The sequence below is a fragment of the Hesperophylax consimilis genome, chromosome 30 (genome assembly GCF_061612785.1).
Source record: "Hesperophylax consimilis isolate HC1 chromosome 30, BYU_Hcon_1.0, whole genome shotgun sequence".
NCBI lineage: Eukaryota > Metazoa > Arthropoda > Insecta > Trichoptera > Limnephilidae > Hesperophylax > Hesperophylax consimilis.
Genome location: NC_142865.1, coordinates 20481910 through 20497343, shown reverse-complemented (window position 1 = coordinate 20497343; position 15434 = coordinate 20481910). Strand labels below are relative to the sequence as shown.

Sequence of the window (15434 nt, the reverse complement as noted above, 5' to 3'; positions counted from 1 at the left end):
AGAAGAAAGTGAATTTGGATTGTACTTTGGGAAAATGTGTTAACTTTTCTAAAATTCTACTTGTCCAGGGGAACAATAAAATAAGAAGCGAATCAGTTACTTCAAGTCGGATAACAGAAGTTTAGAAGCCGGTTCATGGGACAAGTATGAATAAATCAAGAAGCGCCTGCCAAGACAACATTGCTTGGCAGTCCAACCTATCTACCTAGTATGTAGTTAGACAGTTAGTTACATTTAGTTTCTTTTAAAATCAACCCATCATTTTTTTAAACTATAATACATGTATTTTCAATTTTCGACCTTGTTCTGCCATCTTTTAGGCCGGCTAGAAGCCAATTTAAAAGTTTTTGTATTTTTGGTTTAACTGATGATTGAACCTTCTTCCCCAGGGACTGCAGTGAACAACGCTAACCAACATTTATTTCATACGTTAACTACTGTACATTTTAAAATATAATGTCATCCAATTTCACAATAGTGTACAACATGCATTGTCATCTATCTGTCATGTTTCAGCTCGATCGGATGTCGGGAAGTGGGTTGATTTTCACTTCCAAGATTCCATTTCATTCATCAATTTACATATTCATTCAATCAAGAAAACCAAATCGAAATTACAATGGATCTTTTAAAAACTTGACACATTTTACCAAAATAAAATCATTTTTTTGATATATTTTGTAAATAGGCAATTTTTTCACTAAGAATCACACCTAAATAATTTGAGTTCTGTTTTCGTACTAAAATACAAGAAGTACATCAGTAGATTTTTTTAATATGCCTATAATAAACACGTTTGAATAGTACGAAATCCTGAAATATTGATGAAATAGGTTCATTATAATAATATATACATAAATACTTACAGAGAATAGAATACAGGAAGGTACATTAAAAATTATTACAAATAATATCTTAACCACTTTACGCGTTTTTTTCAGAGCAGCAAAAAAACGTTATAAAATATCAAAAAATTATTATTCAAAACTACATAGAAGATGTCATATGATGTATAAGATGTTATACCGCACCTGAGTTCCATCAGAACGGTAGGAAAATGTTTTTAGACTGAATTATTGCTGGAAAGGGAATGAAGAAAAGGAAGGTCAGGTCACTAAATCAGAGATTCTCAACTGTTCGGAGCCAGTGGGACTATGGCATCTCAAATTATGATAATGAGGGAGTGGAAGCTTAGGAAGTATGTGGCTATTCAGGTCTGATTACCAAACACTGGCTTATGTAAGCCATGTCAAGCAATCTTCCGTTCCAGGAGGCCCTGAGGAAAATCACCTCCCAAATTGTTCGGAAAGAAAATTAGTTCACCGCTCCAACATCGAAATCGTCTTAAAATACTGAAATGATCGGCAGGTTAAAGATAAAGGGGCAAAAGAGAGAAAGTAACAGATGCGGAAAGGGGATATTCGGGAAGGAGAAATCCACTGTAGTACATAATTAAATACTTCCTTCAAGGACTTATTTTAACTTTTTTAATGTTTTCACCACCAAGATACTAATTTCCAAAATATATTAATTATATTATTAGTAATACTAATATCTTTTAAACATTATGTATGTACATCATAATCGAATCTAGCCCGAGAAGAGTTGATAAATATTATAATTTACAATTTTTCATCACTTTTCTTCGTGATTGAACGTTGAAAAATGAAATTTCTTGAAAAAATTCTCACTTATAATGATTTTGTAGGTACATCTGAATGAGCATAAAAATTGGGTAATGGATTGCAGACGACGCTATGCTGTTTGAAGTACGCAGTAATAACCAAATTTTGGGATGTTTCGCAACAATTCACAATGTAACATTGTAATCAAATAATGATGGTTTGAAATTGAAATTCCTCACTAAACTCCCGATGGTGGAGCAGCAGACAAGCAAAATATACCGTCACAATTTGCTAGAAAGCTAAAACCAACCTAGAATCGAAGTATAATGTTTCATTTTTTTTTATATACAAAACATTTACAGTGTAAACATATTTATATGATTTAAATTAACTAAAATTTACAATGGAGCTAAAGAAAACAAAATGTAAACTATCAATGTTTTAAAAAAATATTTGAAATGCTTTTTTGTAAGTTTTCTACTACTTCTGCATATATTTGTTATCTGGCTGTATTTGTATGCAGTATAAGAGAGTTTATAAACTAATTGGTTTTGTCATTATTCTTGAGTAAGAGATATTTTTAATTTACCAATTTTCTGACACAGTGGTTTATAAATAAAATTATTTTATATTTTTTATTTTCAAAAGTAATAATTTATGTGCTTCAATAATTTGTGTTATATTTTTTAAACGGCCCTGATGATGACAATGCTAAATTTGTATTTCTTTGAAACACCCCAGCCAAAGTGATAAAGTATATTACTAACCTACAGCAAAGTTTGTCTTAAGATTTTATTTTAATTTTATTTACAATATTAGGCATTGTTTTTAATTTTCATTTGAGCAATTAATACATCGAATACGAAGGTCAAAGATTCATTTCCGTACACAATTTTCGAAAACAACAGCCGTTTGAAATACGCCGGTTCGGCACATTGACCAGGCCAGAAGAAATGGATAAAAGCTTTTCATAGAGTGATTGCACGTAAAATAATATTTGAAATTACTGATTAGAAAAACGTCACTTTCTCATAACAGAGGACAAGATTACCCTTATTAATTATTGCTTAACCGTATTTTATGAATTTGTTAATATACACTAACACGAGAGACGTGTTTGAACTAAGACCTATACAAATCATTTGAAATTTGCATCGTCTGCAGGAAAACATTGATTACATTGTATATCATTTTTAATAATACATCTCTTTAGTTCAACGATAAGAGCGGGAGCACACAGAGAGCGGTCAGGAGTTCCGAGTTCCGAGTTCCGAGTTCCGCGTTCGGCGTTCATTACACTATAACAACAACGCACACAGCCGGCAGTCAGACCGCGGCAGTCAAAACGGAACATCGCGTTCTAAGAGTTCTTTTCCCGCCGAGGCAGAGAACGCCAGAACGCCGCGATGTCTGAGGTTACAAACACGGAAAAGTTAATTGAATTGGTTAGGGAAAGGAGTTTATTATACGATTTAAGTAATGTAAATTATAAAAACCGCGACAAAAAAGCCGAAGCTTGGTTTGAAATTGCTACTAGTAAATTTAAATTTTAAGTAAATTTTATTATTAGTCAATTCGCCTTGTTCTTCTCGCGTTGTGTTGATTGGGTGCACCCAATACTTCCTTTTCTTTTTAGAAGCTATGAATTATTACTCCACAAGAGCAATAATTCTTCATCGGATGATGAACTTTCTAGTGACATGTTTCATATGCAAAGACCCAAACGAAACTAGAACGCGAGAATTTGAACGCCGCTTGTGTGCTTTGGAACTCTTGAGCGGTCAACGGTCACTAGAACGCAGAACTCTGATCGCTCTCTGTGTGCTCCCGCTCTAAAGTGTAATAAAATTGTTCAAATGCCAGAAGTTAACCAATAAAATGTGAACATTTCGGTTGCGCATTTAACTTTTATGACAAACGTAGTACGGCAGATAGAGTGGAAAACTGTTATTACTGTTATTATTAACTGTTATTCATTATTGGTGGACGTCAAGTGGGGCATTGCAAGTTCATATTGGTAAAGATGAACAGCGGGAAAATTTTCAACAAGTTCAAGCATTAAACAATTAAAAAATTCACCACACCACAGTGGATATTGCTGGGTCATAGCTGTATCATCACAGTATCTAGTAGAATACTATTACAATTTTCCACTTTATTGGTGGACCATCATTGCGTCAAGTGAGATATTCTTAAAAGAGTCTCCACATGAAAGACGGACAATCACAGTATCGAATGGAGCATTACTAAACAAGTTCCCGCATTATTGATGGACATCGCTTGAAATATTGTTAAAAAACGTCCACACATCAATGATGGACACCATAGTATCCAGTGAAATATTATTAGCACATTATTGGTACATAGATATCATTGATTCAAGTGAGACATTGTTAAACAAGTCTCCAGATTAAAAATGGACATCATAGTATCCAGTGGATCTCAATAGAGACAATAACAAGCAAGTTACCACTCCATTGGTGGATATCGCTGCAAATTGAGATATTGTTGAAGACGGACTTCACAATTTCCAGTGAAAAACTATTATAAGTTACTGTATCGGTCAACATCGCATCTCAATATTATTGAACAAGTTCACACTTTATTCCTGGACATCACAGTATCGAGTGGATCGCCATTACAAGTTATCACACATTAATTATTGGTTAACATCGCTGTGGCAAGTGTATTATTGTAAGTCAAATCTACACTTCAGTGGTGTGTACCATCCGTTTTAGTAGTGTGTGGAGTTTCATAAAACGACCCGAATGACTTGAAAACAACATAATAGCATCAGATAATGAATGTTAACTTTAGAATAGACCACATTTGGCACTAAATGAATATAATTACACTGCATTAATATATACATATATGTGTACACTGTATTATAATTTACAAGACTTGTGACTAGAGCGTGTAGATCTATTTCAGCCACTGGACAATCGATGCTCGTGGCTTTAGGATCTGCAAACTAAAAACACCAATCATCATTACAAATAATTAAAAGGGAAAAATAATTTTTTTGTATTTCTTGGGCATTAACTATGTAACAATTTCTAGACATTTTTGTTTTATTGAGTTTTATTTTTCAATGTACATTTGTTACTTAAATTTCGTTTACTTTGCTACTGGTTTCGACACAACCGTGTCATTAACTAGCTAGTTTAAAGATTGCTAACTGGTAGCAAAGTAAACGAAATTTGAGTAATGTCTAGAAATTGTTACATACATAGTAACAAATGTACATTGAAAAATAATTCTCGATAAAACAAAAATGGGAAAAACAAAGTTAGAAATAGACAGAAAATTTTCATGTTTTTGAGGTAATTGAGTGAACCAAAAGTTAGTTTCATGAAACATGAAAGAGAATCCATACAGGATTACATATATTCTTTCCCAGACTCTTGGCAAATGATTGGCAAAAATGTTCATGTTCATTGGCAAAAGGTAAATTTACGAACTCTGAAAAAAGCGAATATTCAAATGATATATAGAAACAATTTAAAACTTTTGATTATCAAATGTCATGGATAAAGAATAAGAGAATAGGATGTTCACATTAGAAGAAGACAAACATTTTAAGCTGGTGAATAACATTAATAAAATAATATTAGTGAAAACGAGTACACATTGGAAAAATAAAACCATATTTGCCTGACTCTGGGCAAAACATGTTGATAAGTCATGGGACATTTTTTTCAGAAATTTATTATTTCATGATGTTTTACTTTTAATTTCAAGAAATAGGGGATGTATATATGATAAATTACCTTAATATATGTAAGTATCACTTCCTTTGGGGGCACCTCCCTGGAACCGAAAATAATTTTTGTTAGGAATCACACGATAATTTATACACAGGGTCACCGAAAAAGGTGTCCGTGATTTTAAAAGGAAATAAGTGTGTATTAAAGGTATATGTACTATTTATTTACACACCAAGAGCTGAAAACCTTAATTTACAATACTTGGACAATTTGGATGGGTTCCCACTGTTTCATGGTAAACATCTAAGCGAAAATCGACCTCCCTCTGGGTACGCTGAATCATATTGGCATTTTCTTTCTTATGTTGCAGATTCTGGAATTTTTTCTACGTCTAAGCGAAAATCGACCTCCCTCTGGGTACGCTGAATCATATTGGCATTTTCTTTCTTATGTTGCAGATTCTGGAATTTTTTCTACGTAAACAGTGTTCTTACAGTCCAAAGGACTTAGATCAGGGCTTCTAGGTGGCTTAGTTATTTCATTTTAAAATCACACCATTTTGACACCTTTTTCGATGACCCTGTAGTATGCTGCTTATATGATCAAAAACGAATGTAATTCCTCGAGGGTTTTTCTTAGCGAATGGTAGAATTATAAAATGGGTATTGCAACTTGCTTATTTCACAACAAAATGAGTTTTAAAATGACCTGTTGTCACGTCATAAACTTAATGCCAACCGTGTTCAAATAGTGGACATATTTGGAATTTTGGTTTATCAGAATCGTCATTGTTCTATGTTATATAACATATAAGCATGTATTTGTTATACAGGGTGTCCGGAAACTCGTAGTACAAGCGGGAAACTGGTGAATCTACATCACATTTGGAGTCGATTTTGTAGTATATTTTTTTTTGATTTGAGCTTTCGTTATCGAGTAAATCGAGTTTGAAGTTGATTTTTTTTTTTTTTTTTTTTTTATTCAAATTCTTATAAATTATTACTGAAGATCAAAGTACCCAACTAATTAAAACTATTTGAAAGTAAAACAAATGAAGAAACTCGGATTTGAAGCATTATTTTGAAATCATCCTTCATTTAACCCGGTGTAATCATAAAATTTTTCTGCTCTGCAGGGTTAAAACATCTGTTGTTCAACCCTAAACACCAGAAAAAAATTTAACCCTAAAATAGCCGAAAAATATTTTTTTTTGGTTTTTTTTTTTTTGAAAATGCTCAAATCAAAAAACTTTATGTTTTTTTGGGTTCCCCATGTGGTGTAGATTCTCCAGTTTCCCGCTTGTACTACGAGTTTCCGGACACCGTGTATATAAGCTGGTATATGTTGTATATATATATATATTCCCACTTGGTCTTATAGACCCCTCCTGACCTCAAATATGTCCACTGTTATCATCTACTTATAGATATTTGAATAATCTTTCATTATATTAAAAATTTCCACTGACTGTAATGGTTAAAGGAGAAAAAATAAAAACTCCGTCTCATTTCAATCCTGATCAGGCAAAAAAAAATACTAGAGTGCTAAAACAAGACAGCCATGACAGTAAGGCCATATTACAGATATATAAGAAAGGAGAAAGAAGCCCAAATGTCAGACAACTTGGGTTAAATTTGCTTTGCTTTTGATATTGAAGATATTTTACATAATTTTATGAAAGCATTTATGGTAACAAAATTAATATTTCAATAATGATTATATTTACTGTACATATAATGTGTAGACATATCTAGTTTTTAATAGGTTTTTTAAATGTCATTTTTCACAGTCTCATTTATACCCGTATGTAAAGACGTACTACAGGAATTTATGAAAGGGTATGGTGATATTATGTTTTATGCCTCACCATTAATATCGCTAGCACGTTCTAAACATCAATTTCGTTATATTTAACCTCTTCTTCTTCACTATGGCTGGAGCCGGGTCCGTTTGGACTGGGAAACTCGGGTTCCGGAGCGAAGTTCCCATAAAGCTGCCGATTCGAGTGCACCGTGTTCTTGAACTTCATGTTGTGGTTGGCAAGGGCCAAATCTGCGTAAACCAGCTTCTTGTGGCCCTTATCTCTGGCGGGGCGGGGGCAGCTATAAGCCGGAGGGTACGCTGCACTCTGGTTGTGGGTCTTCAACAACTGCTGGAAGTAGGAAGGGGGAACCTCTGACAAATATTCGTTCAGATTGGTTCGGACGTTTCTCCTGTCGAAGCTATCGGTGCTGTGCGACCCGACGCAGGACAACTTCTCGCGCAAAGATTCCGACTTCTTCATGCGGCTGCTTGACTTTCTGTTGCCTTTATCTTTTGTCCTGTCTAAAGTCTTGCAGTAAAGGTGTGCATCATATCCCGACGAATGGTCTCTCTCTTGATTTGCAGCAAGATGATTTCCCGCTTGGTTCTCCACTGGTGTGGGTTGGAAGTAACAGAAGCTGTGGTTGGCCGGGAACTGTTGTTTTTTGCCTTTCAACTTGCCCAAGCTGCTCTGATTGGGCAGGAGGGAGTTTTGATAGAACTGCTGTTGGTGAAGGTTAGTATTCTGGAACAATGGTTAGTTAGTTGTTAGTTGGTTAGTCTGTAGTAGTTAGTAGTTGACTATGTGATAATGGAAAAAAACAAGGAAATTGATAATTGCTCTATACAACAAGTAGACTTTGTTATTCCAAACGTCCGAGTCATTTTGATTTAAGCCCGATATAGGTGGTTGCTTTTGGATGAAAATTAAGACAGAATTAGTGCAACTTCAAATCAAACTGCTGGCATAATATAGCTAGGTATTTTTAATGGCAGTACAATTTTTGGATTTGCATTGATTTGAGCATTGAATTAGTACATTAGTATACCAAGTTGTTTGAAAAACACCATAGTAAAATAAGGGTTGGTACCTTGATATGGGTGGCGTGCTGCAGGCCGTGGAAAGAGAGATTCTGGTAGGTGTCTCCCTCTCCCTCTCCAACACCTCTCCCTCCCCCATTCGCCGACACAGGGTTGCCTGAAAATACAATCAATACTTTATCACTACAATCCTTTGATTCCTGCTAGTTATACGGTGAAATCACATGATCAAAAACTTCCATTTTTTGGATGAAACCATTTTAGTTATCATGCTACATACTAGTGCCTCATAACAAACTTCTAGCGAGTTTTATATGGAAAAATAAATTACAATTTATTTTGATAAAAATTTTGAGAGGAGTGAAGTTGTTGATTCTTTATTTATATGTTTGCGAGATTTTTTCATACGTCTAGCAGAAAAAAATGTGTAAAATGCAAAAAAAATAAAAAAATACAATTACATTAGAATAAGAGTTACAAAAATAATTTTGGGAATTACGTACTTTACAATTTATAATTTTTTTTCAAATGCATAGGTAGCACATATCTTACAAAAAGTGCTTTGGTTATTATTTAATTTTTCTCCTTTTTGCTGTTTGTAATTTTGTAATAAAGAATTCTTTCGGCCGTTCTTCCCAATCCTACTGATCAACTGCTGAGCCGAAATTTTGCTCAAACGCACAACTATGCTCTTTCCAACGGAAAAGTGACTACTGAGTGATCAACCAATTTAAGGAAGCCAAACTACTGGATTAAGCTTGCCTCAGTAAATGACTACTTATAAAAAGTGTCAACAGAGTGAAACATATTTGCAAGGCCAAGGCACGGTGGCATTAAAGTCAAGCTAATACTTTATTTTTAACATATTTCATACGCTTAAATATTAAATATCGGTTTACGTATTACAGTACTTAAAAATATATATGCATTAATAATTAATACAATAAATTATTCGCCAATGTTAATTTAGCATTGAAAGTTTTAACTTTGATGTCATTTTATTGTCTATGAAAGTGGGCATGGCTACTTAAGATAATCAACAGTAAAGATGTTTGGAAACAGGTGAATCGAACGTTACTAAATAAATCACTTGGCTGATCGGACCCTGAGATTGATCGTTCGAAATGTTGGGAACAACGGCCATTTATATTTTATTAATTTGCACTGCAAAATTATTATTTAAAAATTGGCATAATTTAAAATAAAATTCAAATGTGCAATATAAACGATGGAATCGGACAAACAAAATTTATCGAATTGTGACTTTTAGATACTAAACTAATTTTAAATAATGGGATAAATTTATAATTTATTAATATGTATCTACAGAGTTAAGATAAAAAGATTAAGTGGTAAAGATTCCACCACCTACCTCAGTCTGAGCAATATAATGCACAGTTTTATTAAAATAATACTTAACTTCATAACTTATGAAAATCTAGTATCACTTTTAGCTATAATGTAGTTTACCTGTGTTTAGTGATGTTAGTCTCAGAACATCCGGGGTTAGTGCGGTCAAGAATCTGTATTGGCAAACACACATTGATGGTTAGTTGATTTACTAGACTTTGATCTTCCTACAGGCGCAAATTATATAAATGCAAAGACATTGACAATTTCTCTAGCAGTTCATGCACAGGCATCTCATAAGGTTTTGTGAATTTACGTTGTTTTGTAATGTAAGGATGCGAACTTTAGTAAATAAATTTAAATCCATAATAATTGTTACCCTTTGTGCTTTGCATAAAAAATCTTGTCAACATTAGTTTACCAAAAAAATAATAATTAATATTTGACAAGTTCTAGTATCTTCACCAAAAAATGTAGACAATTTGTCTCGACGCCATCTAGTGAGAGAGTTAGCACTTACAATGCCTTTCTCATATAAAATAAAATTGGTTGTTTTCATGTGAAAAAATGTAATAAGCAGTAATTGTTGAATGAAACACTAGTATATATTGAATTATTTCGCGGATAAGAGATAAGCCGCCATAGCTCAGTGGTCAGAGCTGTCGACCGGAAATCGAAAGGACACGGGTTCAAGTCCCGTTGGCGTCATATATCTTTTATCAGGAGATTTTTCAATGTGGATGAGTGTTTCAGGCTAATAATTATTACTTATAAAATAATTGTTACCCTTTGTGCTATGCATAAAAAATCTTGTCTTAAACATTAGTTTACCAAAAAAATACTTGGACATTATGTTTGAATGAGATCGATGGCTATCTTAACAGTCAGTATCTAATATCTGTTACTTAGGAAAGTTTTGGATTATGTATTATAAAAGATAATTTATTTGTAAACAGAAACAAAGAAGAAATAATTTGCCAAAATATTAAAAAAAAAACTGTTTCAAAAGAGGGGAGTTAGTGACACTCAAATAATACGAAATAAACCTAAAATTGTGAATAAAGATGAGGCCGGGAAGGAAAAAATGTTAAATTATTGTGAAGAACGAATATCAGGTGGTGCAGACCAGTTAATGCTCGTACCGAGCCTTGTGTTATATAGCATCACATAGCATATACACAATGGCTGTGGGAGAAAGAGCATAATCTGTTTGTGAAGGATCAGAATTTATGGGGTCTGGTTAGTGAGAACAAAAGCTGTCTTTCTTTAGGGTGAGAAAAAATAAATGGACCCATGAAATGTAAGTTCTCACATTTTATGGTGAGGATTCTGTCAAAATAGCTAATAGCCATGTTTGAAATTTGTGTTCATATCATTATTTACTGACATGTTTGAAATTAAAGTAGGAAATGGAGTTTTAATGAATTGTTAAAACCACGACCAGAAAAAGAGGGAAAATGAGATAGCTTGTGGTTAGTACCAAACGCTCGGCGTTAGTGGACTTCTATAGACTTACTAACATTTTGTATTGGGCATGGTTAGTGTTTGCCACGAAGCTGTTCTCTCCATGCCGTTGTCTTCTTTCACTAATAAATTAATAATGATTAAATAAAATAATAATACTCTGAGAGAGATAATAAAAGAAAGCAAGAGAACATAATCATTTTAGAATGTGACATAAAAATAATAGTTATATTTTAAGGTGTGCAAAGCAAGGAAAAACACACAAATGAATAATGTTTTGACCATTAAACTGTGATTCGTCAATACATTATTTTAAGAACATTTGTTTTACAATTTAATCAGATTATACATGATATTAAAGTATGTTCGTTTCGTCGAAATGTGATTTGAAAATATAACATATTGTTTGAAAATGGAATAAGTCAGTGCTGCTTAAATATAACGCACACAAATTGAATCTGTTTCTGTAAGAAGATAAACATTTGTGATGATGTTTTTATACTGTAAATGGGCTTTTTATAATCTAACGTCATTACCATACAAATTCTAATTAATATACAAACCATCAGGAAAAGGAGAACGCCGCCTCCCGTGCTCTGGACTAGTTAGTTGTAGACCAGAGCGCAGGAGTCGAATTTTCAGTGTTTTGAAGGTTTCAGAATCAGTGTCAAAAAATTAAACTGACAGTATACAGTCAACTTGCATTGTAATATTATTTTACCTCGAAAATAAAATCTGCTACAAATTACAAGTCCTTTCTACAATGATGCTCAAATTCAGCATACAAACTTCAAAATTTTATATTTTGTTACACTATTTAGTTAAGACACTTTTAAAAACAAAACAAATACACCTCACTCATTTTTAGAGTCACCACACAATACTATTTTATGGCAGTTCGGTTTTTTAATTGTTTTTACGAACCCTTCGATCCTGCGCAGAAAAATCCCACAACGAACTTGCGCTGTAAACCTATGCCTTTCTTTAGCAAACTTTATTTTTCTGCGCATGGTCTGGTTATTTCAATGTGTCAATGTAAATGTATGAGCGATGTCATAGTTTATTCAAAGCATTCTCGACCCCCACTGGTGCCAAAAATATGATCACGTAGTTTGCCTCCAGCTTGTCGAAATGTTGCCCAGATTTCATGTTAGGGAAAATCTATTTATTTGGATGTCTTTGGTCATTACGGTATATACTGGCAAAAAAATTACATGTAATTTCGGTCGGTACCTTTTGTCTAAATTGATTTCGCTGTGTAAGTATGGTATGAATCAAAGGACATCTCATAAGAAAGTGCTTATTTTCTAAATTTTATCTGGCACCTCACAAAAGATCCCCTGTCTGCACTGAGCATAACCAGATGAATGTATAACCAGAGAAACTATATCGCCACCAGTTGGGTGATATGACATTTGGAGATGGAGTAATGCGGGCCTTAAAGAGAACCGGAATAAAGAAATACTTACTTTTCTCTTTCCTCGATTTCCACTGGATTATTGTCTTCACGCAAGAACGAAAGCAGCAGAGGAAGATAAATAAGGTTACAATATTATATTTTAATGCTATCTACATTTTAAACACATATTATTTTATCCGTTATTATATATTATTTTCTAATTATTACAGAATTAGGTAAAGTTATTGTAGTCAAAGCGCACTTAAAAACCGTAGTAAAAAAGACAATAGAAGAATTGAATCGATACCAAATTATGTATGAAATACTGGCCAAGCAACTACAGTCCGCCTCCTGGCAGCCGTGTTTGATAGATGTAGAGGTGAAGTATAAACGAGTAAATCGTGTAACTAAAGGTGATATATACTCTTGGCAGCAGTGTTCGATAGACCACGACTTTACATGTAGAATAAAGATAAGTAAATCATGTTATCAAACATGATGCACACTCCCGACTACTGTGTTTATTAAACCATGTAGAGGAGGAGTAAATCATGTAACTAAAGGTGATACGTGCTGCCGGAAGCAGTGTCTGATAGATAAAGCCAAGTAAATCATGTTACTAAACATGAAGTGTACTTTGCAAGTATTATGGAGTAGGAGAGGACACTCACACTTGCTGGACTTCCTCTTGGCACAGTAGCAGAATAGCGGGATACAGAGAAGGAAGAGCAGCAGCAGCAGGATGATGGTAGCGCCTATCAGGACGGTGGGCTCTTGTTCCCATCGACGCCACCAAGCCACGCTGCCCGCTGGAACACGCAATACACATTTTTTTTTTTTTTTTTTTTAATTATTTTAATATAGATCATAGTTACATTAAATCATACATATTTTGCAATATATCATATTTAGGTACATAGTTGGTCATGTATACCTTATCAGAAAAGAGGAGCTCTTGTGCCTGATAAGGGAGCCACGATTCTTACTTAGATTCAATGTTATGTGTAAAATATAAATATTATATATATATATACATATTTTTTTTAATATAAGTTTTTTTGGAAAAAAAGTTTGATTTTATTTATTTGTTCTTGTTGGTTCATACATCAGTCATTAAGTAACACCTCACAGCAGGCCACGAGGGTACACCATCACGTTATTCCATACATCATCCCATTCATGCCCTTCCTTGGGCACCATATGATCCTTAAACTTCCGCTCTACATGCCAAGCATCTCACCGTCCCTTTCTTAATCTTAACTATTATGTCAACAACATTGCATTCTTTCCAGATCTCCACTAAGTTTTACAACACGCATGCCTCAGTGATCTCATATCCACAGTATCAATTCTAATCTTATCCTTCCTGTGCTAGTTTAATGTTTCCCTGCAAAACACATCAGCGTTGGTCTAAGCACATTATTGTGGACTGTTAGTCTCGCTTCTTTTATCAATTTTCTTATTAGCGACTGCTGCATTTAGTCCTCCGTTAATAGAGTTTCTTGAAGTTACCTTCCTTTCAATATCTGCCTCTCTGTCTCTCGTTGATATACTACCCAAATACATAAACTCATTCAAATTGCTATAAGTATTCACCGTTCACAGTTAATAGTTTGTGCAGAGCGTTGTCATATTCCCTCTTTAAAACAACATGACTTTTGACTTGCTTACATTAGTAATTAACTCATTCTGTGTATATAATTGGTTTATCCTAGATACTAGAGACCGTAGATCTTCCGTACTGTTAAAAACAACACCGCATCATCAATACATAACATGCTCTCAGATTGTTCATTACATATTATTATTATTTAAAAAATAACTGATATCAATAGCAATGCAAGTCTTATTACGTGATACCCTAAAAGAGTTTTAACTACCTGGAGTCAGAAGAGCAATCATCTCAACACTATGAGATTTTTGTGACTGAAGGGATATATTTATAGCCATGCTACAAACAACATACAAAGTGGAATTCAAAACTATGGACTTACTTATTTTATCCAAGTTGGCTAAAGAACAGAAAAAAATTATTGTTAAAATTTTTATCATTACAATTTTTCTAATAGTTCAAAAATTGAAAACCAATTTTGATGCATTTCAATAGATTACACCTACTAATATGACTGGGAATAGAAACAAATATAATATGACAGCTACTTCAGAAACCTTTGTGATATGAACATTTGTAGGTATTTAATTTAGCAGATGACAGAAACGCAATAAAGGCGTTGTGAATAATTGTAGGTATTCAATGTGGGTTATTGTTATTATGTACTCAATATTGACTAAGACAGCCACTAAGGAAAGGAAATCCCAGTGAAAAGGTTTTCCTTTTGAAATATTAAGCTACAGCTTAAGCAGCAATTATTAATATACTCTTTTGAACATTGTTGTTATTCGTGAAATAAATAAAACTTTCCCTATCCACTATGGCAATCGAATTCATTAATTTATATCTTCAACAATATTATAATTGGATTTATAAAATGCCGTTTATTTAAAAAACAAGTTCTGCTGTGTAATTATTACTACGCGCGACAGCTGTATCGCCTTCTCAAGGCATTATAAAAAAGTGGTTAGGGCTCTTACAAACTATCTATTTATATGTTACTGAATAAAATTGTTACTTATAATGAAAAAAAAAAGATTTTGACTTTATTACCAACGCCCTCATTGTTTTCCGAGTAATGACGGTTATTACCATGTAAATAGATGTTTAATAATTACGAAGCAGAACTTGTTTATAAAAACTGTTTGTTGTTAATTGATCAATAATATGCAATTTCAGAAAAAGTTATCTATCTTTTATATTTCTATAATCATGTAGAATCACCTTCCGAAGTTAGAGCACTTTACCCCCGGACACCCAGTATAAATACATATTAATTTTGAATATATAATGTCAAAAAAACAACTTGATTTAAAATTTTTAAACTGTGAATACTTTTATTGGGTGATTAAGGACGGGTTGTTTCGGAGAATCTGAACAATTCATAAAATTTCAACGTTCATTTTCAAGTTCTGTGAAAGATTTTTTCA

The 15434-nt window shown here is 33.4% G+C and overlaps 1 protein-coding gene across 1 annotated transcript in view; it reads right to left on the bottom strand.

Annotated features, from left to right (window-relative positions):
* Positions 1–3901: 3901 nt before the first annotated feature.
* Positions 3902–15434, bottom strand: part of LOC149409741 (hemicentin-1-like) — a 491855-nt gene continuing 480322 nt past the window's right edge. Inside the window, exons 22-29 of the mRNA XM_089649480.1 lie at positions 14387–14404; positions 13064–13201; positions 12463–12496; positions 9650–9702; positions 8230–8336; positions 7203–7883; positions 5399–5438; positions 3902–4599 (exon numbers count right to left, since the gene is read on the bottom strand). Coding sequence (XP_089505606.1) covers positions 7224–7883; positions 8230–8336; positions 9650–9702; positions 12463–12496; positions 13064–13201; positions 14387–14404 — 1010 coding nt within the window. The 3' untranslated portion in view covers positions 3902–4599; positions 5399–5438; positions 7203–7223. The remainder of the gene's footprint in view (positions 4600–5398; positions 5439–7202; positions 7884–8229; positions 8337–9649; positions 9703–12462; positions 12497–13063; positions 13202–14386; positions 14405–15434) is intronic.